This window comes from Lolium perenne, chromosome 1 (genome assembly GCF_019359855.2).
Source record: "Lolium perenne isolate Kyuss_39 chromosome 1, Kyuss_2.0, whole genome shotgun sequence".
NCBI lineage: Eukaryota > Viridiplantae > Streptophyta > Magnoliopsida > Poales > Poaceae > Lolium > Lolium perenne.
The window spans coordinates 216,796,796-216,822,262 of NC_067244.2; the positions used below are offsets into that span (position 1 = coordinate 216,796,796).

The 25,467-nt window shown below is 48.4% G+C and overlaps 1 protein-coding gene across 1 annotated transcript; it reads left to right on the forward strand.

The window, feature by feature from the left end:
• Positions 1–1,159: 1,159 nt before the first annotated feature.
• On the forward strand, positions 1,160–17,988 carry LOC127324162 (potassium channel AKT2). The gene is made up of 10 exons (XM_051352170.2): positions 1,160–1,766; positions 1,886–2,104; positions 14,935–15,093; positions 15,190–15,247; positions 15,358–15,675; positions 15,764–16,321; positions 16,426–16,611; positions 16,692–16,767; positions 16,853–17,443; positions 17,557–17,988. The coding sequence occupies exons 1-10, from the start codon at positions 1,558–1,560 to the stop codon at positions 17,721–17,723; spliced, it is 2,541 nt and encodes an 846-aa protein (XP_051208130.1). The 5' UTR covers positions 1,160–1,557; the 3' UTR covers positions 17,724–17,988.
• Positions 17,989–25,467: the final 7,479 nt, after the last annotated feature.

The window sequence follows — 25,467 nt, forward strand, 5'->3', positions numbered from 1 at the left end:
CCCCTCCGCCCGTGGAGGCGGCACCGGTGATCCAAACGGCCCGTCCGCCCGCGAAGTGTGGCCCTCCGGCGCATGCAGCGCCCCCACGAAGTTATCCGTTTTTGACAGATATATACATCTAACAGGTGTTATCCGTTTTTTCCAACATATTGCATACATTCTATCACTCTAACTTCACGAATTAGGCCACCAATTTGCCGTCCTTAAGCCACCAATTTAGTCAACTGGTTTCGGCCAAGAAAATTGCAGTTGGATTCACGTATAGCCCCAGCCACGATCATTACGTACTACGTCGGCAGAGGAGAGCCAACAAGTTTAGGCAAAATCAGAGACTCAAGATCACGATGTGATGTGAATATGTTTTGCCTATTTAAGGGTGCCCACACCCTGTCACTTCGACTTAGGCCAGCAGTGTGAGCTTCCAGTAATTGTTTGCAGCATCGTGTTGGCTACCCTGATGTTGGCTCACCTGTCTGATTCTTCAGTTTCAGAGTCAAGTCCACCCCGTCATAATCTGCAGTGATCACGACACTGCACAACCATGCTCTTTTATCTTCTTCTCTCTCAGAGACCCAAGCTTCTCACGATATCACGAAATCACCTACCCCGGTCGAATCCTCGATCCTCTGAAAGGGAAATGTGTCGCTCGATGAGCAAACCTTTTCTGTTCTCGAGCTACACATGTCGGTCAGCTAATCTTGAAATTAATACACGGAAAGCTGGAAGCTTCTTACGGCGTCGATCGATCGATACAGTAGCGCACGTTAGCTAGAAATATGTGCGCATGATAGTTGTGTGTATCAACCCCAAAACTAGAAAAAAAAATCCATCTGAAATTCCCAACAGTGCCATCTGTCGTGATAAACATGGAGAAGCCAAGCTACACTTTGCGCCCAGCATCGACCCGCGATCGATCGAGACCGCAGTCACTGCAGCGTGCAGTGTCGCCAATCAATTCCACGCTAGAAAGCTCCAAATCCAAAAGGGCCAGAGGAGTCAGCAGTTGAGCACATATGCTTGGCGCCCGAGGCAGACAGACAAGTAGGCATTTGCATGGACCCAGGGCATCGATCAACATCAATGAACATTCCATACACATACAAATAGCTCAGGTACTACGGTGAATTCTCTTGGCCACAAGGACAACAGCAACCACCAGTCGTCGGCTCGTCTCAAGCTACTACTACCATCTGCATCGACCAGGGGTGAATGCCCGCGTGCACGCGCTAGCTCTGGCTGAATCCAGAGGCCGGCGGACCGTGCCTGGTCACTTTCGTCTCCGGACAGGACCCCCTCCTAGCTTATCCTCCATTATTGATGGATCGATGGATGCTCGCCTCCATTATTTCGATGCCTTGATTTGATCCTTGCCTTTCTCGTTTCTCTTGCTTCGATCTCCCTCCCCGGCCGACCGCACCATATGCACGTCTTGGCCGGTTTCTCTTAGCTAGCACGTAGTATGTACGTGCCCATCTCGGCTGGTTCTCCCTGGTTCTTTGATTTAGCTGGGGTTGCCAAGAAGGAATTCAGTGGTAGCTCTTTCTCGACGCGGGAGCAATGAAGATCTCCAGCTTCCAGAGCACGAGCACGAGCAGCGGCGGAGCCACAAGCGGCTCCGGCTCCGGTTATGGCACCTCCCGCTCCTTCAACCGCTCATTCAACCTTCGGAACCTGTCCAAGCTCTTGCTGCCGCCCCTAGGCTACAGCCAGTCCCCTACCGGCCGCCCCGACAAGTGGGTCGTCTCGCCTCTCGACTCCAGATACAGGTGAGTGAGTGACACCGGCCACCATGGCTAGGTTCTCTTCAGCTGCTACGTACGACATGACCTTCACTTGATCGGCGTGGTATGGTATGATAGATTGATAATGCATATATGTGGCTTAGGTGCTGGGAGACGTTCATGGTGATCCTGGTGGCGTACTCGGCGTGGGTGTACCCGTTCGAGGTCGCCTTCATGAACGCCTCCCCGAAGGGCGGCCTGGAGGTGACCGACATGGTCGTCGACCTCTTCTTCGCCATTGACATCGTCCTCACCTTCTTCGTCGCCTACATCGACTCCAGCACGCAGCTCCTCGTCCGCGACAGGAAGAGGATAACCCACAGGTACGTTACATACACCATGCCTACCTGCGTACGTACAATATAGTTTTTCTTCTTCCTTTTTTGAGTTGCATGACGACATACATCCTTATCATATCGCTATATACGCTGTATATCAGTTGCAAAACAACCTTTGTTGTGCCGTGCGTGTTACCCATGCAGCCATGCTCCATTGCCTGATTTTGCTATACAAGCATTTCCACACTTCTCCTTTGAATCTTTTTGTTTTTCTTCTTCCTTTTTTTGTCCTTTTGTTTGTCCTAAAAATGGGCAGGATATGACAAGATATATGGTTTCTTGTATAGTAAATAAAGTTATGCCCTTCACAAAAGTAAACATACCAAATATAAGCATAATTGTTGTCACGCAAAGTCATGGGTGGTATCTTGTCATGTATCGGCACTTACTCTTCTCACAGCATCCAACCTTTATGGCTTTTCTTAGAAAGTTAGATTCTTTGTGGTGATAGTATGTCAGGGACTAGGCTTCACGGTTTAGAAAACTTCCAAACACAGGATAATTGCCCTTCGGAGTACCCACAAGCTTCCCCTCTTTCTCTTCTCGTATTTGCATTTGTTTGAGTTGCAAAACGCCGTTAGCTTTGCCGTGCGTGTTACCCATGCTCCATTGCCTGTTTTTGGTACAAGCATTTCCCCACTTCTCTTCTCTCCTTTTTCTCCTAAAAATGGGCCAGATCTGTCGAGAAGATATATGTTTTCATGTTAATAAAGCTATGCCCTTTTCCAAAAGTAAACATATAAGGGATAAATATAAGAGAATGTTGTCACAAAAAGTCATGGGTGCGATCTTGTCATGTATCCACACTTGATCATTCTCACAACATCCAACCTTTACGACTTTTCTTATCAACTTTAAATTCTTTGTGGTGACAGTATATGCTAAGCTAGTGACTGCACTTCACGGTTTGAAAAGTTTCCCGACACAGGACAGAGGAGCATTGCTCTCTAGGAGTATACTCAAGCGTTACCATCTTTCTCTGCTCTACTTTTTTTCTCGTGTTGCCATCTGGGTGGCAAGAAACCAAATGACAAAATATGGGTGAGTCCTATCTGCGAAGAAATCTCGACCATAGCCTAAATACTAGATAACTTCGGGAATACATCAGATCCCCTATACAAAATTTGAGAAGAGCTTAGTGGATCCCATCCAATGAGGGACGGTAGACCTTGATGATGTCCTCTCGACCTTCTGACTATGAAAACGAGCTTCCCAATGAAATACCTTGGCCTTCCACTTTCGGTGAAGAGGATAAAAGAAATTCACTTTCAATATTTCGTTGATAAGGCGACAGTCTTGTCCCTTGGAATGGAAAACACTTCGACCTGCCATTGCCTTTCCGGTTGAGCCCCTTCAAGCAATCCAAAATTACTTCGGAGTTTATTTTGGGCATGCACCGATAGGGTCTCTGGTAGACAATGAAAGTTTTAATTGCTAGACAAACTTCTTGAGGAGGTCTTGGCATTCTCAACACGGACAAGTTCGCAAGAGATCTTCGTCATAGATGGAGTGGATGGCCCCAGAGAGGCCTTGGGTTGGGATGGAAAAACCGTGCAACAAGGAGGACTTGGCCCTATTCTACTCATTGGTTTGGATGACAGATAGGTTGGAGAGAAGGGATTGGCCAAGTAGTTGGCTTTGCCCTCTTTCGGCGTGAAAATGAGAAGCCGACTCGCATACTTTTCAAATGTAGCTACTCCGTCCAAATTTGGAATACGATTAAAGATTGGATTAGACTCCAAAACTTCAATACCTCAACTTTCCTTGGGTGAAGGTTTCTTCATGTATCGGCACTTACCCTTCTCACAGCATCCAACCTTTATGAGCAAGAGCACCATGGCGGTGATTATGCTAAATACAATTAAGCTAGATGCCAAGTGGTGGGGTTTTGGCAGGCACAAAAAAATAGGTCATATTTTGCCAGGAGAGTAGGCTTTGGTGCATGCGTGGTTTGTAACTTTAAAACTTGATACTCTATCTTCTTCTTATCCAGTGAATTAAGGAAAATATTTTGCCTTCCTTTCAAAAAGAATCGTGAACTGCCTGATATATATGTTCATGGCAGGTCATTGGTGATATGTATAGTTGTTTCGTGTCTTGAATCTTGACGCTTGTCATAACACCAAAAAATTATGACATACTCGGGAGACTTGATGAAATACCTTATCGTGGCGACACAAGCTATATTAAGAAATGGCAAGTGGGAGAAAAAGAAAGTAGATGTGGGACTTCTAAAACCCGCATTCCCTCGTGGGGTGTTGTATTCTATCGGCATGCTCGTGGTCGCCCAACCACTATCACACGCCATGTACCCGCATTCCCTTTCGAATGCCGAAACCGCTGCAGTCTGCTTTTTTTCTTCTAATGCAATGACATGCAGCTTTTGCGTGTTTGAAAGAAAAAAAAGGACTTCTAAAACCAGTACAGAACCCTGACCAAACCGCACTATTATGACGTTAACAAATTACAGATTTTTAAACCCATTTGCGATTTTTTATAGGTAAAACACATTTGTGATTTATAAATAACTATGGTTTGATTTATGAGTTATAAGGGGCAAAGGTGCGAAACAGACTGCACGTTTGCACGAGTACCATGTACCGTGATGTGCGCGAGGTTCCGGGACATGGCAGGGACCACATCGTGTGACCGAATAGTATAGCTTCTGTTTCTTTTTGATGGATTAGAGATTGAAGATATGGCACTATCTTTTCAGATCGCGGCAGGGTCCACAAGGATACATCTAAGAATTTTAGTTGCATTGTCATGTCACAGATTTCAGAATCTTACTCCAATAATCAAATAATTTTGATTTATTTGTTGTGCCGTTGAATGTTTGATGATTTTGCCAATTATTAATCCGGTCCCTTTCAATCTTTTTGTTTTTGATTTCCAATGGCCCGGGGTGCGGCACCATTTCTGTCGTTTATTTTTAAATAATAAGTTTTTATTGTATAGGAATAATACATGTTCTTTAAAAGTTTCATACTCGTGATTCAATCGACAAAACAACCGCCGATCGGTTGACAAGTGGCAGACTAGGCGTCCTGGATCCCACTATCATCTGACAGCGATGTCGTTCACATGTAGCTAGGAGTCGCCCACTTCCCTACTGACAGGCTTGGTCGGCAACGTGTTTGCCGATAAGCCACAGACATGGAATAAATCGTGTGGACCTTCTCCTTTCTTCTTCCTATGTTCTTTCTCTCTTCTTTCCCTTGAGTTCTTCCATAGGAAACCATGGGTTTGCCCCGATTTCTAGCTGTTTTCATTTAGCTTTCTCTCGCTCCTCTTTCTCCCGTGCAGCGGCCTTTTCCGCACGCTCCTCCACAAAAAACTGCTCCCCTGCACGCCAATGCCTATCCTCAATCTCCTACAGTGTCCACACCGGTCGTTTCCTGTCAATCCAATGGTACCATTTGTAGAGGGGAGGAGAATACAACATAAATAAGCAAGTTTAAAAACATCGAAAGAAATTTCAACATGCTTTCATAACATACCAGAGGGATCATCGACGACGAACTTGCGCGAGGGTGTGGAGAAATGTCATAGTTGACACACATGAAAAACTTCATGACCAACTTAAAATCTTCACCCTCCTTCACCTTTGTAAGATGAACGCACCAATACCGCTACGCTCCCACCCGCGGTGGCAAGCTTCCATTCTTTGCCTTCTTCAACCTAAATTCTGGGTCGGAGCAAGGTACACCCAAGGTGGAATTTCGTCGGTGGGAGGAAGAGGAAGAACTGGCACATCCCAACAAAGTGATATCCGGTTTAATAGAGAGAGAGAGAGACGGTGAGTATTGACGGAATATGGAGGCGGGAGAGAATGGCCGAAACGGAGGCGAAAGGATTTAGCGGGAAAACAATGATCAATTATTAGGCTAACTATGTGTGCAGTAATCATGCAGGTAGTCAACGGTGCATAGGTTGATCAGCCGTTGCGTGGCCGATCTGGTCCCCTCGGTGGCCACTCTGTAGATCGGTTGTCTGTCTTTTCACGAAAAGCCAGGTGCTAGTTCGGGCGACGGTCTAATCGACGGTGTTCTAGCGATTCAATTTTTTCGCAAATCGCGTAATATTCATGAAAATTAATTAAAAAATCTGTATATGGTTTTAATAAACACCCTTTTCGCTGAAGGATGGCAATTTTACCCATGGGTACCGTACCCGCATGGGCAGGGTATGGGTACACTTTTATGCACATGAGTAGTACCCATATAATACATGTTAAATCATGGGTAGAGCACGGATATAGCCTCGTACCCACATGTATACCCATACCTTACCCGTTTATTGTAAATTTCTTATGTGACACATCTACTTTTGTTGACTTATGAGTTAGAGTATGAGAATATGATTTTTTTGTTAATTGTTATGTACTCAGCTACTTGTTATTGAGTTGAGATAATTCATTTTTAATTAAATTTATTATTGATAAATTTAAAATTGTGAGTAACTTGTGTATAATTTAACATATCCATCATGTACCCAATAGGTATGGTACCCGCCAGGTATAGATGTGGACCCATAGGTACGGGTATGGGTAGAAATTTATACCCATTAAGACATCTACAACGCTAACCAGGGACACCAGGATCCTAATTCCGCTGGATCGGCAGTTGCTTCGTATGTTCCCGGCCGCTAGATGTTGAGATAATAACATCGATGCAAGATTTGGCGCCGGACGCTTCCTTTCAGTTCGCTTGGGGCATGCAAATCAAATCGAATCTGGTGTAGAAATAAGCGCCTCAAATTGGAGGCCAGCGTTGGAGCTATAGACTCTTACGTATGAATGCTGGGATTAATTTTCCTTTTCCCTCCCCTTAACCGCGTTCAGCACTGTACATGTCCTTAATTATACGGATATGAGTATGGTATTGCTTTAGCCTGCACATACCATACCATTGCCATCTTTATTTCCGTCCACTTGCCTATGTGGATTTTTTGACCTGGCATGCGGCACAGAGCAGTACGGGGCCAGTTTTTTCTAGCCCAATATTTCCAACACGACCGAAACCAGGCCCGTTCGGGCAACGCTCGAAGCCTCTGCCTAGCCCCTCCCTCATCGGGAGCAGCTAACCATCACCCCTAAGGGGAAACCGTTAATGGGCCTGACCCATTAGTTTGGTTGTTTCAAAATTTTCCAAATTTGAAATTTCTTTAGATTTGAAATTTGCTCAGAATTGAAATTTTCTTATATTCGAAAATTGCGTAGATTTCAAATTTTCCCAAATTCAAAATTTGTTTAGTTTAAAAATTGCCCAGATTCGAAATTTGCTCAAATTAAAAATTTGCTTACTTTGAAATTTGCTTAACTTTAAAATTTGCTCCACTTTAAAATTTGTTAAAAAAGGAAAAAATATCAAAAAAATTGAAGAAAAATCGAAAGAAAACCGAAACCCAAAAAAACCAGAAAGAACTCTACAAAAACCGGAAAAACCCGAGACCTACTGGCTCCCTGCCTTTTGATGGGCCGTGGCCCAAACTCTCCCCGTTAGGAAACCACGCGGGCGATGGTTTGTATCCATCACTCACGGGTGATGAATAGGATTTCCCTCCCTCGTCCCTCCCCTAGCTCAATGCGGCTTGACCTCGTCCTTCTCTGGCGCAGCGCCGCTTGACGCCATGCTGCTCGGCTGCTGGCCCCGCCCTGCCTGGCCGCCTCCTACCCTCCTCCGCGCGACCGTCGGTTGGCGCCGCGCTCTAGACCTCTGGTGCTGGTGCGCACGTGTGATGCTCGAGTGGTGCGGCATTACCTCTCACTCTCTCCTTGAATCCTAGTGCAGACGCCACTGGGATTCAGCTGCGGCTCCCCCTTTTTTTCGATAAAGGATGATTTATTACTTTAATAAGCAATTACATCCAGCCTCTGCATAACCAGGATGCACACAGCCATTTTGTTGTCTTAAGTCCAAAAGGATAAATAATAAAAACTAGGCGAGATACATATCGGAACGATGAATCATATAACGTCTAAAGTGTAGGTGGGGCATCTATCCGTAGACTATGCTGCCACCCATGTAGGGAAAAAGTATCCCTCACCGTAGCCTCCAACCGTGTACAGACCTCCGTACATAGCTGTCGGTTCTCCACTCGCTGTAGAGGTAACCATGAACGGAGAATACATGTACATCTGTAGATGACCTGCAACAAAGAACAATTTTTGTCATTAAAGATCTTGTCATTTCTACATAGCCAAAGCGCCCAGATAACTGCTAGCGCCCCCACCCTAAGAAGCAACTTAAACCTTAAATCTATACCATGAAGCCAATTGCCAAAGACATTGGCGACACTAGTCGGAGGATACAAGGTAGACGCTACTTGGATGACAGACCATATAGATCTCGCGAACTGGCACTGGAAGAATAAGTGTTTGATTGTTTCGTCCTGATGACAAAAAACACACCGTGTACTTCCATGCCAATTCCGCTTAACAAGATTGTCTTTGGTGAGAATAACCCCATGACGAAGATACCATCCAAAAATTTTAATTTTTAATGGTATCTTCATCTTCCAAATCTTCTTACTGTTGTCAACTGGTAAGTCAGAAAGAAGGATCGCATTGTAGAAAGATTTTACGGAAAAGGTATCATCTACATGAAGGTTCCATCTAAATTCGTCTAGTTCAGGTGATAAATGAATATCTCCGAGCCGTTGAATTAGTGTATTCCATGCCACAAGTCTTTATCCAAGTAAAACCCGTCTGAACGTCACATTCGGAGGTGAGGTAGCCATTACAGTAGCAATGGTATCACCTTGGCGACGAGCAATCCTATACAAAGCAGGATACTGTTCACTTAAGGGTGCATTGTCTAGCCAAGTATCTTCCCAGAACCGTATCTGTGCTAAATTCCTGATTGAGAAAGTACCATGGCGAAAGAATACATTTTTTGTCGCCATAAGACCAGCCCAGAAGTGAGAATCCCCAAGTTTCCAAACCACTTGGGATAATGTCTTCGAACCGATATACTTTCTCGGAAGAATAGTTTGCCAAGTCCCATCCTCAGTAAGTAGCTTAAACATCCATTTACCCAGAAGAGCTGAATTCTTGACCTCCAGGTCATGAACTCCAAGCCCTCCTTGATCTTTGGGACTACAAACTATACTCCACTCAACCAGTCGATATTTTTTTTTCTCGCTGTCCCCTTGCCAAAAGAATCTGGATCGATAGTAATCGAGTTTATACAGAATTCCTTTCGGTAGGATGAAGAATGATAACATATACAGGACCATATTTGTGAGTACCGAATTAATGAGTACCAATCTTCCTACCAGGGACAACAATTTACCTTTCCAACTACTAAGGCATTTTTGTAATCTTTCTTCCACTAATTTCCATTCCGCGATTGTAAGTCTCCGATAATGAATCGGAATACCCAAATAACGAATAGGAAATTGGCCTTGCCCGCAACCAAACAACTCTGTATACAGAGCCGTATCGTTTTGGGCATCACCGAAACAGAACAATTCTCTTTTATGGAAATTGATTTTCAATCCTGACAACTGTTCAAAAGCCGCCAAAATTAATTTTAGATTTTGAGCTTTTTCAAGATCATGATCCATAAACAGAATTGTATCATCGGCATATTGAAGTATAGATAGACCACCATCAACCAGATGTGGAATCACTTCTTCAATCTGGCCATCAGCCTTGGCCCGCTCTATGAGTATAGCCAGCATATCCGCTACAATGTTAAACAACATCGGTGATAACGGATCCCCTTGGCGTAACCCTTTTCGTGTTTGGAAATAGTGGCCGGTGTCATCATTAACCCGGATTGCAACACTACCTCCATACACAAAATCATTTATTAGAGCGCGCCACTCTGGAGAAAAACCTTTCATCCTGAGTGTCTGCTGTAGGAAAGACCACTTAACTTTATCATACGCCTTTTCAAAATCTAGTTTTAGAATAACCCCATGTAATTTCTTAGAATGCAACTCATGTACCGTCTCATGCAAGACCGCCACTCCATCAAGGATGTTCCTTCCTTGAATAAAGGCTGTCTGTGATGGCTGGACAACATGATCCGCAACCGTATTAAGTCTAATGGTGGCCACTTTCGTGAAAATCTTGAAACTTACATTTAAGAGGCAAATAGGTCTATATTGTTGAATCCTTTCTGCCTCATTAACTTTCGGTAACAAGATTACTTCACCAAAATTTAGACGAAATAATTCTAGTTGTCCAATATGTAGGTCATTGAACAAATCTAGAAGGTCCGATTTAATCGTATCCCAGAAAGATTGATAAAACTCCGCTGGAAAACCATCAGGACCCGGTGCTTTGTTGCATTCCATCTGGAAAATTGCCTTCTGAACCTCTTCCTCAGTATAAGGTGCGGTTAGTAGACCATTTTCTTCCATAGAAACTTGGGGTATATCGTCCGTTAAGTCCTCATTAAGAGAGAAGGTGCTTTCCTCCGGAGGACCAAATAGACCTTTATAATAATTAGTAATGTAAGATTTGAGTTGCTCATGGCCTTCAATCAACCCTTCATCTTGAATAAGAGAATGAATAAGTTTTTTCCGATGTCTCCCATTGGCTAAGCCATGGAAATATCGCGTATTTGAATCTCCTTCTAATATGAATTGAGCTTTGGAACGTTGATACCATTTGAGTTCCTCCTCGCAAAGAAGACTCGCCATCTGCGCATTTGATTGATTTTTAAGTTCAATCTCTTGCGTAGACAACAGTCTAACCTCCGCAATAGCCTCAAACTCATCAATTACATTTGATAAGCGAGCTTTCTCTTTTTAAGGATACCGGCCGTATGGGCAGCCCAACCAGAGAGATGTTTGCGCATTGTCCGCATCTTATTATTCCATCTCAAAATTGGAGTGCTGCCCCCGACCGGTCTCTCCCAAACATTCTTAACCATATCATGAAATCCCTCTCGATGTAGCCAGCCAAGTTCAAATTTGAACGGCCGTTTACAAACAGGACGGGGATTCCCAGTAGTTAGGAGGATGGGAGCAAGGTCAGACAGTTTTTCAATACGTTCTAGTGCACGGACTGACACCATAGGGTATTTATTTTCCCATTCGGTATCCATCAACACGCGATCTAGTTTCTCGTATGTGGGTTTAGGCAAGCTGTTGGCCCAAGTAAACTGTCGACCGGACATAAACACCCCTCTTAAATCAAGGCTATCAATGACAGCATTGAACAAGAAAGGCCAATGTCCATCGAAACGGCCTTTACTTTTCTCGTGAGGAAATCTCAACAAATTAAAATCGCCTCCGATTAAAATTGGATAAGGATTATCTTTTGTAAGATTTACCAACTCACGTAAAAAGTCAGCCTTAAAAGCATCCTGGGCGGCACCATACACAGCAAACAGACTCCACGTGAAATCGTCTGCTTTATTCTGAATGTCGAGCTTAATGTGATACTCTCCATCAGAACTAGCTAAGACAGTCATGGTGTCTATACGGACTCCAAGTAAAATGCCACCGGACCTACCACGTGGCGGGCGAGAAAACCACTGAAAGTTAATCCCGCCTGACAGTCGGTCGAGAAAACTTTGTGTGAAATTTCGCCTACCCGTCTCCGATATAGCAATGAAATCTAAATCATAATCTCTACAACCATCGGCAATGTGAGAATGTTTAGCCAAGTCACCAAGACCTCTGCTATTTCGAAACATGCCATTCATCGAGAAACTATTTTAGATTTAGTATTCTTGCTATATCTACGAGATTTCTTTCCAGCCGACGATCGAGAACCACGTTCAGAAGCTTGTAGATCAGAACTAAGCTCCACGTATTCTAAATCGACTTCTGACCATCTAGGATGTCATCCTCTTCCTCATCGTCTACTACTGTTGTTTCATGCCCAGTGGAAACATTCGGAACAACCGTTAGACGGTCAAGCTCTGTCTGTCTCAACACATTGGCCGAAACTGAAATCTCATCAGACCTACTACCCATATTAACTCCTATGCTACTCAAATTTGAAGAAATACGAGTATCTGAAAACGAACTAAACGACTTGGATGGTTGCTTATTACCTACCGTGTCGAGGTTCTTCTCAGCCTTACGCCGCATGGCTCTCTGCATGGCATCCTCATCCGTCGGCCCCGCCCCATCCACCGCAAGAGCGTACCTCCCACTCCGCCTCACCGTTGGTTGAACAACGGGAGGAGGGACCGTGGGTGGCGGTTGCTGCAGGGTGGATACAGGCGATGGAGAAGTCGAGGGCTGTGGAGACCAAGACGGTGAGGGAGAAGAGGTCACCGATACAGGGGTAGAAGGTGATGTAGCCCCCTGTATCACAGCAGCCCCATGGCGAGTCCCCCTTCGCGAGGGAAGAGGGTGTCGAAGAAGAAGCGCCCTTCGTCCCATCAGCCTGCCCCTCCGCCCATGGAGGCGGTATCACAGGCTCAACGGGTCCGTCCGCGGGACACGACGAGACCCTCAAGGTCCGCTGCCCCGCATCCAGATGGCGCGGTAGCGTAGCGTCCTCCGCCGAAACATGCAGCTGCGTATCGACCTCCGAAGTCGGCTGCTGCGACGAAGGTGGCGACATGGCCGGCTGCTGCATAGCCGGCCGATGCATCGGCCCCAATGCCAGTAGGCCCGTGGTCAGCTGCAGCGACGCTGGGGTCACCGCAGCCGACCGCTGCATGTTGTCGATAGGGACGCAGCGAGGCGCCTTCTGCACAGCCATCACGACCCGACCGAACCAGGCCCATTGACTTTGCGGCCCACTAGAGGAGGCCTCCAGTGCCGCATCCGTCGGTTTGAATCGCGGCTCGAGACCCGCCGCGATCAACGGCCGCACCGCCGGCTCCTCGGCCGTCACCGAAGGTGAAGCTGCCGGCGTCGCCTCCACCACCACGCAAGGGCGAGCGGCGGCGGTGAAGATGACTCTGGAACGATACGGGACCTGGTCGATCTCCCGTGATCGTATGCTGTTGTCGATAGGGACGCAGCGAGGCGCCTTCGCACGACCATCACGGCCCGACCGAACCAGGCCCATCGACTTTGCGGCCCGCTAGAGGAGGCCTCCGGTGCGCATCCGCCCGTATGAATCGCGGCTCGAGACCCTCCGCGATCAACGGCCGCACCGCCGCTCCTCGGCCGTCACCGAAGGCGAAGCTGCCGGCGTCGCCTCCACCACCACGCGACTCAGCGTCGGAGACGCCCCAAGCACCATGGAGGTAGCAGACCCCAACGAAGGATCCACCGGCACGATCGCCGCCGGCCGACGTGCCGTGGCTGCAGCGAGGAAGTCCCGAAAGACAGGCGCCGGCGTGACTCGACGACGCGGAAGCGGGCCTCTCCAGGGCTTCATCCGCGGCATCCGGGAAAGCCGCAGGCCTACCGGCGATGAGGACGCCGCCCTCATCACAGACCTCTTGACCTTCTCCCTCGGCGGAGGCGACGCAGACCTTGCCCGCTCCGACAACCTGCACGACGAAAAACGTACCACCGGTGACGCAGACCTTGACCATTCCCTGGACTCAGACGTCGGGAATCCGATCTTTGTCCAGAAGTCTTCTCTCACCTCCTCTAGGGGCAATTCCGGCAACCGCCTGATCTGCTGCACTGCTTGTTCAAACCCAAGCACCGACCACACCGCCTCCTCCGCCGTCTCCCGCGTCTTCTCGTCAGAATCCTCGTCCTCCGCTAAGCAGCAGAATCTGGATCCAATGGTTGGCTGCGCCGGCGAGGGAGGAGCCGATGCGCCGGCGGCACGCGCAGGATCCAACCGAGCCGCCCCATCACGCGCAGGCCCCATCACGCCCCACGGAACTCCAGTTCTTCGATCCGATCGAATTCGCGATCTGGACGTGCAGGGCCGGCGGGATTGGGGAGACCTTGGAGGCGGAGAGGCGGTCGGGATCTTCCCGAAAATCCTCACCTGGGAACACTGATACCAGACCACCTGCGTGAGCTCGACGCTCTAGCTGCAGATTGATCGCCTCCTCGGACATGAACACATCCTGCTGGCCAGATGTACGTGTAGGTCAGGGGGAGGCAGCTGCAGGTCCGGGAGGGTGGCTTCGAGGTGGATCTGGGAGGCGCCCGCGCCGGCTCTATGCTGCAGGTTTGGTGGTGGAGGGAAGATCCGGGGAGGAGGAGCCGGACGGTAATGTTACGGAACGGCTCCCCCTTGTAGGAGCTAAGTATTTCTGTCCATCTCAATCTTTTCAAAGTTCACTTGAACTGATATATGTCACTGTCCAGAATTGAAGTGATCCATTTATTTATTTATTTATTATTAATTTCATGTTCTAGGAATAGATCAATAGAAACAAATGCATTTTATCCATTAATCTCTACACCGAAACAGTCAGCAAATCCTCAAATTGAAGAAGCTCCTCGAAGAGATTTCGTGATACACGTGTTTTTAGAAAGTTTACTGTTTTCAAAATCACTGTTTTCAAAGTTCACTTGAATTGATATATGTCACTGTCCAGAATTGAAGTGATTCATTGATTTAACAAAAACATTATGGATTTCATGTTCTAGGATTAGATCAACAGAAGACAAATGCATTTTATCCATTAATCTCTACACACAAACAGTCATGAAATCCTCAATTCGAAGAAGCTCCTAGAAGAGATTTTGTGATAAACATGAGTTCTTTTAGATGAAAAATTGCAGTTAGTTTTTGGCCCGGGCCATGTTCCAGTCCTGGTTCTGCCTATATCGACCGTTTCACATCCCAGCGCGCCAGCATGCTAGAATCGGCACGTTCGCGGGCAAAATCTGTCCAAAGTTTTTTTACTTTTATGTTATACTATTTGATTTTTTGGTTTTGGTCTCTATGGATTGCCGTAATAACCTTGTAAATGTAGGTACCTGAAGACATTTTTCATCCTGGATGTGGCGTCGACGATCCCCTTCCAAGGCCTGGCCTACCTCGCAACCGGGAAGGTTAGGGAAGGCTGGGTGTACACCGTGCTCGGTGTCTTCCGGCTGTGGCGGCTCAGGAAGGTCAAACAGTTTTTCACAAGGTAATTAAGCGATGAGACACTACCTTTTGAAGCACTCGATAAACCAACAGTTAAATGCAGAACAATCAGAGCCTAAACTATTCGATCAATCTTCAGGCTAGAGAAGGACATCCGATTCAGCTACTTCTGGATTCGTTGTGCACGGCTCATTGCGGTAAGATCGCGTTGGGAATGTATTGGTCTGAAGAACATTGGAGACACTTGCAGCGTATTTGTCTGAAGAACTGTGGAGAAATTCTGAAAGAGATGGTTGTGATGGTTCAGGTGACTCTGTTCCTGGTGCACTACGCGGGTTGCCTGTATTACATGATCGCAGACCGGTACCCAAACCGGGACAAGACGTGGATCGGCGCGGTGACACCCAACTTCCGGCAGGAGAGCCTGTGGATGCGCTACATCTCCTCCATCTACTGGTCCATCACCACCATGACCACCGTCGGCTACGGCGACCTGCACGCCCAGAACAACGTCGAGATGATCTTCAACATCTTCTACATGCTCTTCAACCTCGGCCTCACCGCCTACCTCATCGGCAACATGACCAATCTTGTCGTCGAGGGAACCCGCCGCACCATGGAATTCGTAAGTTCCGTGTACTGTGTAACCCACCACGCAACAGAAGCACTACTTTTGCCTGAATCTCATGTGTCCATTTTCCGTTGGTTGGCAGAGGAACAGCATTCGGGCGGCGTCCAACTTCGTGAGCAGGAACCGCCTGCCGCCGAGGCTGCAGCAGCAGATCCTGGCCTACATGTGCCTTAAGTTCAGGGCGGAGAGCCTTAACCAGCAGCAGCTTATCGACCAGCTACCCAAGTCCATCTGCAAGAGCATCTGCGAGCACCTCTTCCTCCCCGTCGTCAAGGAGGTGTACCTCTTCAAGGACGTCTCAAGAGAGACTCTCCTGCTCCTGGTCACCAGGACGAAGCCGGAGTACATTCCGCCCAAGGAGGACGTGATCGTGCAAAATGAGGCGGCGGACGACGTGTACATCATCGTGTCCGGGGAGGTGGAGATCATCCACTTCGATGGTGACCGGGAGCAGGTGGTGGGCACGTTGGGCACCAGGGACATCTTTGGCGAGGTGAGCGCGTTGAGCGACCGCGCACAGTGCTTCACGTTCCGGACCAGGACGTTGAGCCAGCTGTTGAGGCTGAAGCAGGCCACGCTCAAGGAGGCCATGCAGAGTAAGCCCGACGACAGCGTCATCATCATCAAGAACTTCCTCAGGGTAATGCATATCTTCTTGTGTCTGTCAGCGTGACACATCTAATTCAGTTCTGTGGATGATAACTGAAACAAATCGATCCTTGTCTGCTGTGTTTTATTGTTCAGCATCAAATTGAAGTGCATGACATGAAGGACTTGCTGGGTGAGAGCGCCGGTGAGGACAGCAGCGGCGTCAACATTCCGTGCAATCTCCTCACGGTCGCCGCCACTGGGAACAGCAGCTTCCTTGAGGACCTCCTCAGGGTTGGGATGGACCCTGACGTAGGCGACTCCAAAGGAAGAACTGCGCTGGTAAGCAGAACAACACATTTTTCATCTCCAGTTCGAACTGCGAGACAGTGCACTGAGCAGCTGATCCGTGCCACTGGCAGCACATCGCGGCATCAAAGGGGTACGAGGAGTGCGTGCTGGTACTACTCAGGCATGGCTGCAACGTGAACATCAAAGGTAGCGGATCACTTTATCACTGATCATTTTCGGCGATCACCCTAAAATAAATTGGCTAACTGTTCTCTATTGGTGGTGAGGGCAGACTCGCAGGGCAACACGGCGATGTGGCAGGCCATCGCGGCGCGGCACCACAAGGTGTTCAGCATCCTCTACCACCTTGCGCGCGTCTCGACCCCGCACGCCGGCGGCGACCTCCTCTGCCTAGCCGCGCGGCGGGGCGACATCGACACACTGCGGGAGCTCCTCAAGCACGGCCTGAGCGTCGACTGCGAGGACCGCAACGGCGCCACCGCCCTGCGCGTCGCGCTGACCGAGGGCCGAGCCGACGTGGCCAGGTTCCTTGTCATGAACGGCGCCAGCGTGGACAAGGCCAGCCACGACAGCGCTGGCGCCGCCACCCCCACGGCATTGGTGGCGGAGCTGCGCGAGCTCGCGAAGAGGCGGGAGGTCGGCCACCCGATAACCATATACGACTCGCCAGCGGACAGCGTCACGGTGGTCGGCTCGTCAGGGGACCTTAGTCAGAGGAAGCTCCCGAGCAAGAGATCGGACAGCGCGCACTGGCCTCGGGTGAGCATATACAGGGGTCATCCGTTCGTCAGGAACCACAGCTCCGAGGCCGGCAAGCTCATCAATCTACCACCCACGATGGAAGAGTTCAAAACCATCATTGGTACGTACTCATTAGACACCAAGAAATTGAAACATATATCAGCATACTGCATCGTTCCCCAAGCGCATTGGACAATGAATTCGTAGCTGAAACGTCTGTCTGTTTTCTCCCAGGAGAGAAACTGAAAGTCGATGGGGAGAAGGCGCTGGTCCTGAACCACGAAGGATCAGAGATCGACTCGGTGGACGTGATCCGGGACAACGACAAGCTGTTCATTGTCACCGAAGAGCATATGAAGATGCTGGCGTCAATGGATTCCGTTTCCGCGGCTGCTTTGTAGGACCTTGTCTGCCGGTTCTTGTGCTGGCTGATGGAATACCTGTTCTCTTGCTCTGAAAGTCTGAATAATCCAGTCATATCGAACTGTGGCAACAATTCAAGGAACGTGATGAGTGCCACACGAGTAACCTGTGATGTTTTCCGTTCTTAAACGGAGACTAGCTAGCAGAGTACAGATAGTGACTCGTAGTGCAAACGCACGAATGATGTAGACATTTTTGAATGGAAAATCGGCCGTAAATAGGCCTCGACCGTTGTTGTAAACATGAATTGTGAGTCGCAATATTTCAGCTGCTACATACTATCTCCGTTCCGAAATATAATACTTCTTAGAAAGCTAGTTTAGCTTTCTGAAAAGGTTTATATCTTGAAATTGAGATAATACTATATTATGAAGTTATGAACACATGCAAATGCAACGTAGCCATGTCTAGTACTGTTTTTGGGTTACATGGTGTTACTTTTTTGTTGTTGTTGAGAAACATAGTATAACGCAGACACTCAGAAACACACAAGTACACTCACCCATATGAACATACGCATTTGCACCCTACCCATATGAGTACCTCCGAGAGACTGATCCAACAAATCTTGAGATTGACGAAGTCACCACAGGTGCCTCGCTGTTGACGGACACATCACTTACCACTGATAGAATAGCGTTGTTAAATCTTGGAATAATCCATGTAAATGCGAACATTCATGCCAAGTCTAGAATTTGAACATGGTTTCCACCACAAGGAACCTAAACTGCAGATGTTCAATATCTCAGCCTGTGCGTTTATCATGCAGGTTATGATCAAACTAGAGGCTTACCTTCGCAAATGAAGTTCTGTTCATGTCATCATCGCCCACAGCCTCCTGTACAGTTGTTGTTGAGCAACGGTGCCCAGTTCCCAATGTCTATGCTTCTGATCATCCCTAAAAACCCTCTGATTTTGTTGATCGACAATAGCCGGATAGTGTTGGCAACAGTTGGTTTGCTCAACTAAATATTGCCAAACACTGCAATTATAGCTTGGCTAATCTGTACATCGCCTCAAGGCAGGTGGTCTCGTTTATACGCTCATCAAGGAGATCTCGAGCCACACCATATGCAAGCATACAAAAAGTTGTGGAACACTTCTAATAAAAGGTGAAGCCTAGCTTACCAGCGGCATCGAGCCTAGATCCGAAGTAGTGGTTGTAGTCTCATATCCCGTACTATAGTGAAGAACAAGTCTCTTGGCATCCGATAGCGCTACCTATGAAGACTGGTTTGGTGGGGTGAAAGTAGTCCTAATACAGCCGCTAGTGGCCACCCTCTTCATAGCACTTCAGGATGCCCTGCGAGGCCTCATTCTGGATGAGGGAGGCCGCGCCAACCATGAGCTCCGAAGAGCCGCCGACTCATCAGCCGACGAGTTGTAGAGGTCTTCCTTGACAAAGAAGTTGATCGACTAGCTGAGGTCCAGCTGAGGGGCAATAATAATGGATCAATGGCCTGTCTACTTGCCGCAAAATGGCCAAAAATAGTCCAGGGTTTCCTACTGAGCAATTGGCCGAATAGTTCCTATGCGCCGATGTCGGTAGGCGGCTCTGAGTGGATGGGCGGCGGGACAGGGGCTACAACGAGGCCACCAAGGGCACTCTACAATGCCGCCATCAGTGGTCTCCTCAGGCGAGCCGTGGGCCGAACAAAAGGTACCGGCAATGGCGAACGGTAGGGCAGACAGCATCCTCACTCTATGGAATGGATGTACGCCAATTAGTATGGTGGGTTTGGTGTCTCTGGTTGGCGATCCCCGGGTTGAGTAAAGGAGGATGCTCGCGGATCCCCGGGTTGAGTAAAGGAGGATGCTCGCGGACCCGCTTGATGTCCGCGGCGACGCGCTTCGAGCCAAAATTTAGGCCACGCATGTGTCAGCACAAACATGCAAGTTAGTTTGCGTCGGGCCGGTGGGATGGGATTTCACCTATATTCTGACCGATCGAACACAAACAAATACTTTTGGTATGTTTGCGTCGGACTGTTGGTGATGCCCTAAGCAACATTTTCATCACGTATAGTGTATTTAAATTTTATTATGTGTGGTGAACATTGCAAGATATTATGATACACTACACATTAATTAAATGTGCCTTTTTGAGTAGTTACCACACCAGTTACGAAAATCAAAGGTATATATTAACATGAATATAATTATAGCATATAGCCTAATACAGAAACCACTCGTAGGAAGATGAGTTGTAGCTTTATTAGTCTAAAGATAACACTAATGAATTAATTTCTTTGCTTGATGTAATAAAAATTGGTGTAGACCGAATATTTAGATAAAAAATTGAAATTATTGGAAAACCTGACACAGTGGTTCGCTCCATCTGTGTTGTTGGGATAGCATGTTAAAGTGAGTTGGAGAGAGCGCAAGGTGAGAAATGGGAGACGGATCTATAGCCGCCATGGGAGGAGACAGGTCAGATGGGAGCGTCATCCGTGCAATACTTTATACTAATTTGTTTTACTTCATTCGAAACTCCTTTCACCACTAATCTTATGTCATTTTTATTGATATGCATTCTTTGATACACTATGTCAACTACTACCTAATGGCATAAGTTGCACAATAAATTATGTAGTCGTGCTTCTATATAGCAAGGTGCATATTTGTTACACAATTTTAACTTTGTTCTTTTCATTATAAATATTTTTTTATTTTCTAGCATAAAAAATATTTTTGTAAAAATAATGTTATTATAGTTTAGGTGTTCAAATAAATTATTTCCATCACAATGGGATTCACTTTAAATCTAGTCAAACCACACATATCATAGGAACGCTCATATTAACTTATGATCCTTTGTGTGGTAGGATGATATCTATTTGTGATATCCATATATAGTATCCTTGAGTATTCATATTTTCAAGAAACATAGAGGTTATTGGGTATGTTTCTATAAGAATGGTAGTAGGTTCTAGAGTAATATATAATCCAGTGTAAACTATTATCTCGAGGTAATAATGTGTTATAGTGTTATTTATATGTGCGTTAGGAAAATGATAGCAAGTTATATAGTAACATATCTATCAACAAGTTAGGTGTATGAAAATGAGGATTCCTCGAAATAGGCTTTCGCCCAACTATATTAATATAGCAACCACACGATACAACTGCTGAGGCATCAGCACAGTCATGCTCAAGAGAAAACATAAAAGAAAGAAAAGAGAAAGAAAATTGAAAAGGTCGGATCGGGCGAAAACGAAGGCATCCCGTAGCCGTTGCGCCCTTCGGAGAATTCCCACCACGCTCCTAGCACTCTGAAGCGCCGCGTACCAAGTAGCACCTTCAAGAATGAATGCGACAACAACGACGTTGCTACCGGACAGGTCCTAGGGTTTCCCCTGGTACGCACATGGACAAGGGAGAAGGGCTTCACCCAACGCCCTTCAGGAAGGAAGGGTGGCACCCGCGGGTGTCACCACGTCGGTGTCAGCCAGCCCGATAGAGGTTTCTCCCGACCCTCATAACCTTGCCCCGGACGCTCCATTGTGCTCCACCAAGCTCATCGCCCACCACCGTGCGCCACCACAGCTATAGAACCACCATCGCCGCCTAACCGCCGCCAACGAACCGAGGCCAGCGGGACACATGGGGATCTCGAGACCGAGGAGCAACGAGGTAGTGGCCACGCGGGAGGGAATCGCCTCCACCGCCAATGGTGGTACCCGTCCGGACACACCGACAAGGGGCATACCAGGTCCACCTGGCCCGGCCAAGCACATACCCAGCTAGTCCATGCTCGTGAAGCCCCTGTCGGGATGTTGCTGGACGCGCGCCTCCACCTCATCCAACCTCCGGTCCGGCCACCACCCCCATCCGCCCGAAGCAGTCCGGCAGCGCCCACGTCCGGCCCGCCCAGCCCCAGATGAGCCACAAAGGGCCCGAATTTGGTCTGGGCGAGCACCGCCGCGCGCCACCTCGCCACCCCGCCGCCAAGCAGCAGCGCCAGCCCGCCGCCCGTTGTTGTGCAGTCCGAAGAACCGCGCCGCCGCCGGAACCTCCTAGACCGAGGTGCACCTTCGCCGAAGGAGAAGGGCCCGCGCCACCCCCTCCAAGCACACAGGGACGAGCAGCTCCACCGCCGCCGGCATCGCACGGGGCTTTGCCCGGCGGCCTGCGCCGACGGCGGCGGCAGGGGAGACGGAGGAGGGGACGCGGAGGAGCTAGGCTCGGTCGCCCTCCTGGTGCCCACGGGGACGTTGGGGGAGAGGAGGGGGGAGGGGGAGGACGGAGGCGGGAAGGGCCTGGCGGCGGCGGCTGCGCGGGGAAGAACCCTAGTCGGGGGAGAGGAGCGTCTGCGTCCGATATCCGAAAATGAGGATTATAAAGTACTTCAATTGTCATTAAGTAATTTTTCCTTGATCAAATCGCTGGGATGGACCCTGACGTCGGCGACTCATATGGAAGAACCGCGTTGGTAAGTAGAGCAGAGTAACACATTTTCCATTCCAGCGATTCGAACCATTTGTCTCGCGAGACGGTGCACAGAACAGCTGATCTGTGCCACTGGCAGCACATCGCAGCCTCAAAGGGGTACGAGGAGTGTATGCTCGTTCTTCTCAGGCACGTCTGCAAAGGTAACAGATCACTTATCGTCATCTTGATCATTTCTCACGATCAATACGTTTCGGCCTAAGGGCATCTCCAGCGACGCGACGTATTTCGGACGCTCAAAAGTGGTCGCGAGCGTCCGTTTGCGTCGTCCCGCGGACGCCAAATTGCCCGCAAGGGGAGAAATGTCCGTTTGCGTCGGGGGCTACCTCCAGCGGTCCGACGCATTTTGGACATGCAAGTGTTTTTTTTTTGTGTGCTACTTTTATAGTTGAATGATCAAGTTTAAACGCGAAAAAGATGTACTCATGATGTCATGTTGGTCCAATCGAATAGATTATAGCCTAAACAATTAACCGGATACGTCAATCGACTAGATTCAAACATATTTAACATACAAATAAGAATAAATTTAAAAACATATAAACTAAAACTATTTTTTGGCCTTCTTCTTCGAAGGCCCTGCGTCGTCGTCGTCGTGGAAACTCCTCCGCCTCTTGCTTGTCACCTCGTTGTCCGAACTGGAGGACGACGCGACCGTCGAGGACTTGAAGCTGGAAGAAATGACGTCTTCGTCGTCGTCATCGGTGAACGGACGACGACGCGCCACCCACGCCAGCGCCCTGGACTTCTTCGTTGCCGCCGCCTTGTCGTCCGCTTTGGTGTCGGAGTCCTCCTCCTCCTCCTCCTGGCCCTCCTCCTCGTCGTCCGCGTCGCTGGCAGCGCCGCCTCCGTCCTCCTCCTGGCCTTTGCTGCCATTGCTGCCTCCCTCCTCCTCGTCCTCACTCGGTGTGGAGGTAGGGTAGGTGGGCGTGGAGCCCGGATCGCTTGGCGTCGCCGGCGATTCCCACCAATGCAGGAATCCGGGCGACTTGCCCTCGCTCTCCGAGTCGGAGGGCAGCGTGTAGTCGCTCATGGCGTGCCGGTGTTGGAGAAGAAGAAGAAGAGGAAGAAGAAGGAGACGGTTGAACTTGAATTACCGTAGACGCGGGGGTTATAATGTGCGCGGATTAACGCGGCGCGTAAAACGAAGAGGTCGGCGGTTGCTCTTCCGCGGCGGTTCGGCGCTCCATTGTGGCGGTTGGTCGCCGGCGGTTGTGAATTGGAGGCCGATCGAACCTAGATTGCTGCCATGAGGGCCCGTGGGGACGCGAGCGGACGCTTGGAGCGACCGCCGAGCGTCCGCCGCGACGCAAACCTGGCGCATATTTGGGCCAGGTTTGCGTCTCCGCGGACGGCCCGGTCACTTTGCGTCGCCCCGCTGGAGGTGGTGCCAGACGCATTTTCGGTCATGGCGGACACAAATGGTCGCTCAGCGTCCGTTTACGTCGCGCCGCTGGAGATGCCCTAAGAAAAATAATTTCAACGGCTCGTGATTGGTAGCGAACACAGACGTGCAGGCCAACACGCTTGTGGCAGGCCATCGCGGCGCGGCATCACAAGCTGTTCAGCATCATGTACCACCTGCCGTGTCTCGATCTTGTTGAATATATAAGTAAATTACATTTAATATTATTTAAACTTGATGTTAATATATTTTTTTCTTTCGAAATGGGGATTAAAACATCGGCTTCTGCATCATGATGATGTACACGGCCTTTTATTAAGAAGTTACGAGTTTTTAGACCATCTCAATCATGACTAAGGATTGATACAAGAATCAACCAGCGAAAGAAACAAAACAAAAAAAGACTACACATCAATGCAGACGCCTAGTGTGTCGCCAACCAGCCTGGCACAAGATATCCTGAGCGACCGTCGTGTGCAGCCAGTAACCATAGCATCCCGCTGCCCCTCCGGTGACAGTAGAGCCCACAACTGAACCCAATGTACCACCATATGGATAACCTGCAAAAAGTGAAAAGATTGTTTTTGTTAAAAATAATATCATTTCTCGCCCTCCATATAGACCAACATAAGGAAGACACTCCAATATCGGTGATGTTAATATAGATATATCTAAACATATTTTAGGTGTAGATACATCTATTTTAACATAAAGTAATATGGATAAGAGGAAGTAATAAATAACTGATAAATCATGACTACAGAAATCTCAAGTAAACTAAACATGTATGTAGATCAGCAGAGTAGATAAACAAATAGCATCTAGATAAGCGATGGATTGCATCTACCGTAGAAACTAGAACTAGAAATTCTAGTAAAGGTTGAAACATGATAGACAGAAACCCGTAAGGTGCAATTCGATCAACAGTGACGTCATCAGGAAAATCGTTGTCGGGCAATATCATGTTGCTAGTGGTCGTGCGTAAGTGCTTCCCAAAAATCGGATTGCTCCTCACCCGTACAGATTTAGGAGAGACATGGTTCTGAAGACCTACTGCGCATCGGTCGGTACACGTCGAAGGACATGATGAGGAAGACCAAGGTGGCGGCGCAAGGATCTAGAAAGAGGCGGTCACATATGTGTCTCGTACATGCTAGGATTCACGTCCCGGTTTATACAGTGCGGATCGGGAAGATCGTGGGGCGGCCCACGTCCGAGTTGGCACAGCCACGATCCAGAAAATCCGAAACGAAACGGCTACCATAACGCGTCCGCTAATGACACGTAATTAATATCGTAATTAATTTTCTGAATAGCAAAAAGATAAACTTGGCTCGGCGAGGTTCCCGCAACCTGCGGCGTGACGCTTCCTGACATGCGTGACGAGGCGGGCGGAGGAGGAGAGTATTAGAATGCTTGTATACCGTATATGACCCTGGGTACGGTGTAGTACACCGACCCAGGTCCTACCTCTGTAATGCTCTGGCTGGGGTCAGCCTATATAAACATGCAACCCAGGACCAAAAGGGTACACCGGTTAAACCCTAAAACTATGACATGGTATCAGAGCCCTCCTCTCCCATGATCTAGCTACCGCAGCTGAAGAACTTCACACGATCATCAGATCGGAAAAACCACAACCCAAAACCTCCCCACGATCTCATCGATCGGAAATTCCCAAAACCCTCTATCACGATCTTCTGATCGGAAGCCAATAACCCACCTCACGATCTACGGATCGGAGAACTCCTAAACCCACCACGATCATCTAATCGAAAACCACCCGCTCGGTGCAATGGCGTCATCATCATCTGCTTTCCCTGCTCTGGCTGCTGCCTTGGGGTCTCCTCCCTCCCAGAAGCTCACCC

What these genes read in the sequence shown, in the direction of transcription:
- LOC127324162 (XM_051352170.2), top strand. Translation starts at nt 1,558, where the DNA reads ATGAAGATCTCCAGCTTCCAGAGCACGAGCACGAGCAGCGGCGGAGCC. An exon ending in TCATCAAGAACTTCCTCAGG is followed by an intron (nt 16,322 to 16,425) that starts GTAATGCATATC and finishes TTTATTGTTCAG; the next exon opens with CATCAAATTGAAGTGCATGA. An exon ending in AGAGTTCAAAACCATCATTG is followed by an intron (nt 17,444 to 17,556) that starts GTACGTACTCAT and finishes GTTTTCTCCCAG; the next exon opens with GAGAGAAACTGAAAGTCGAT.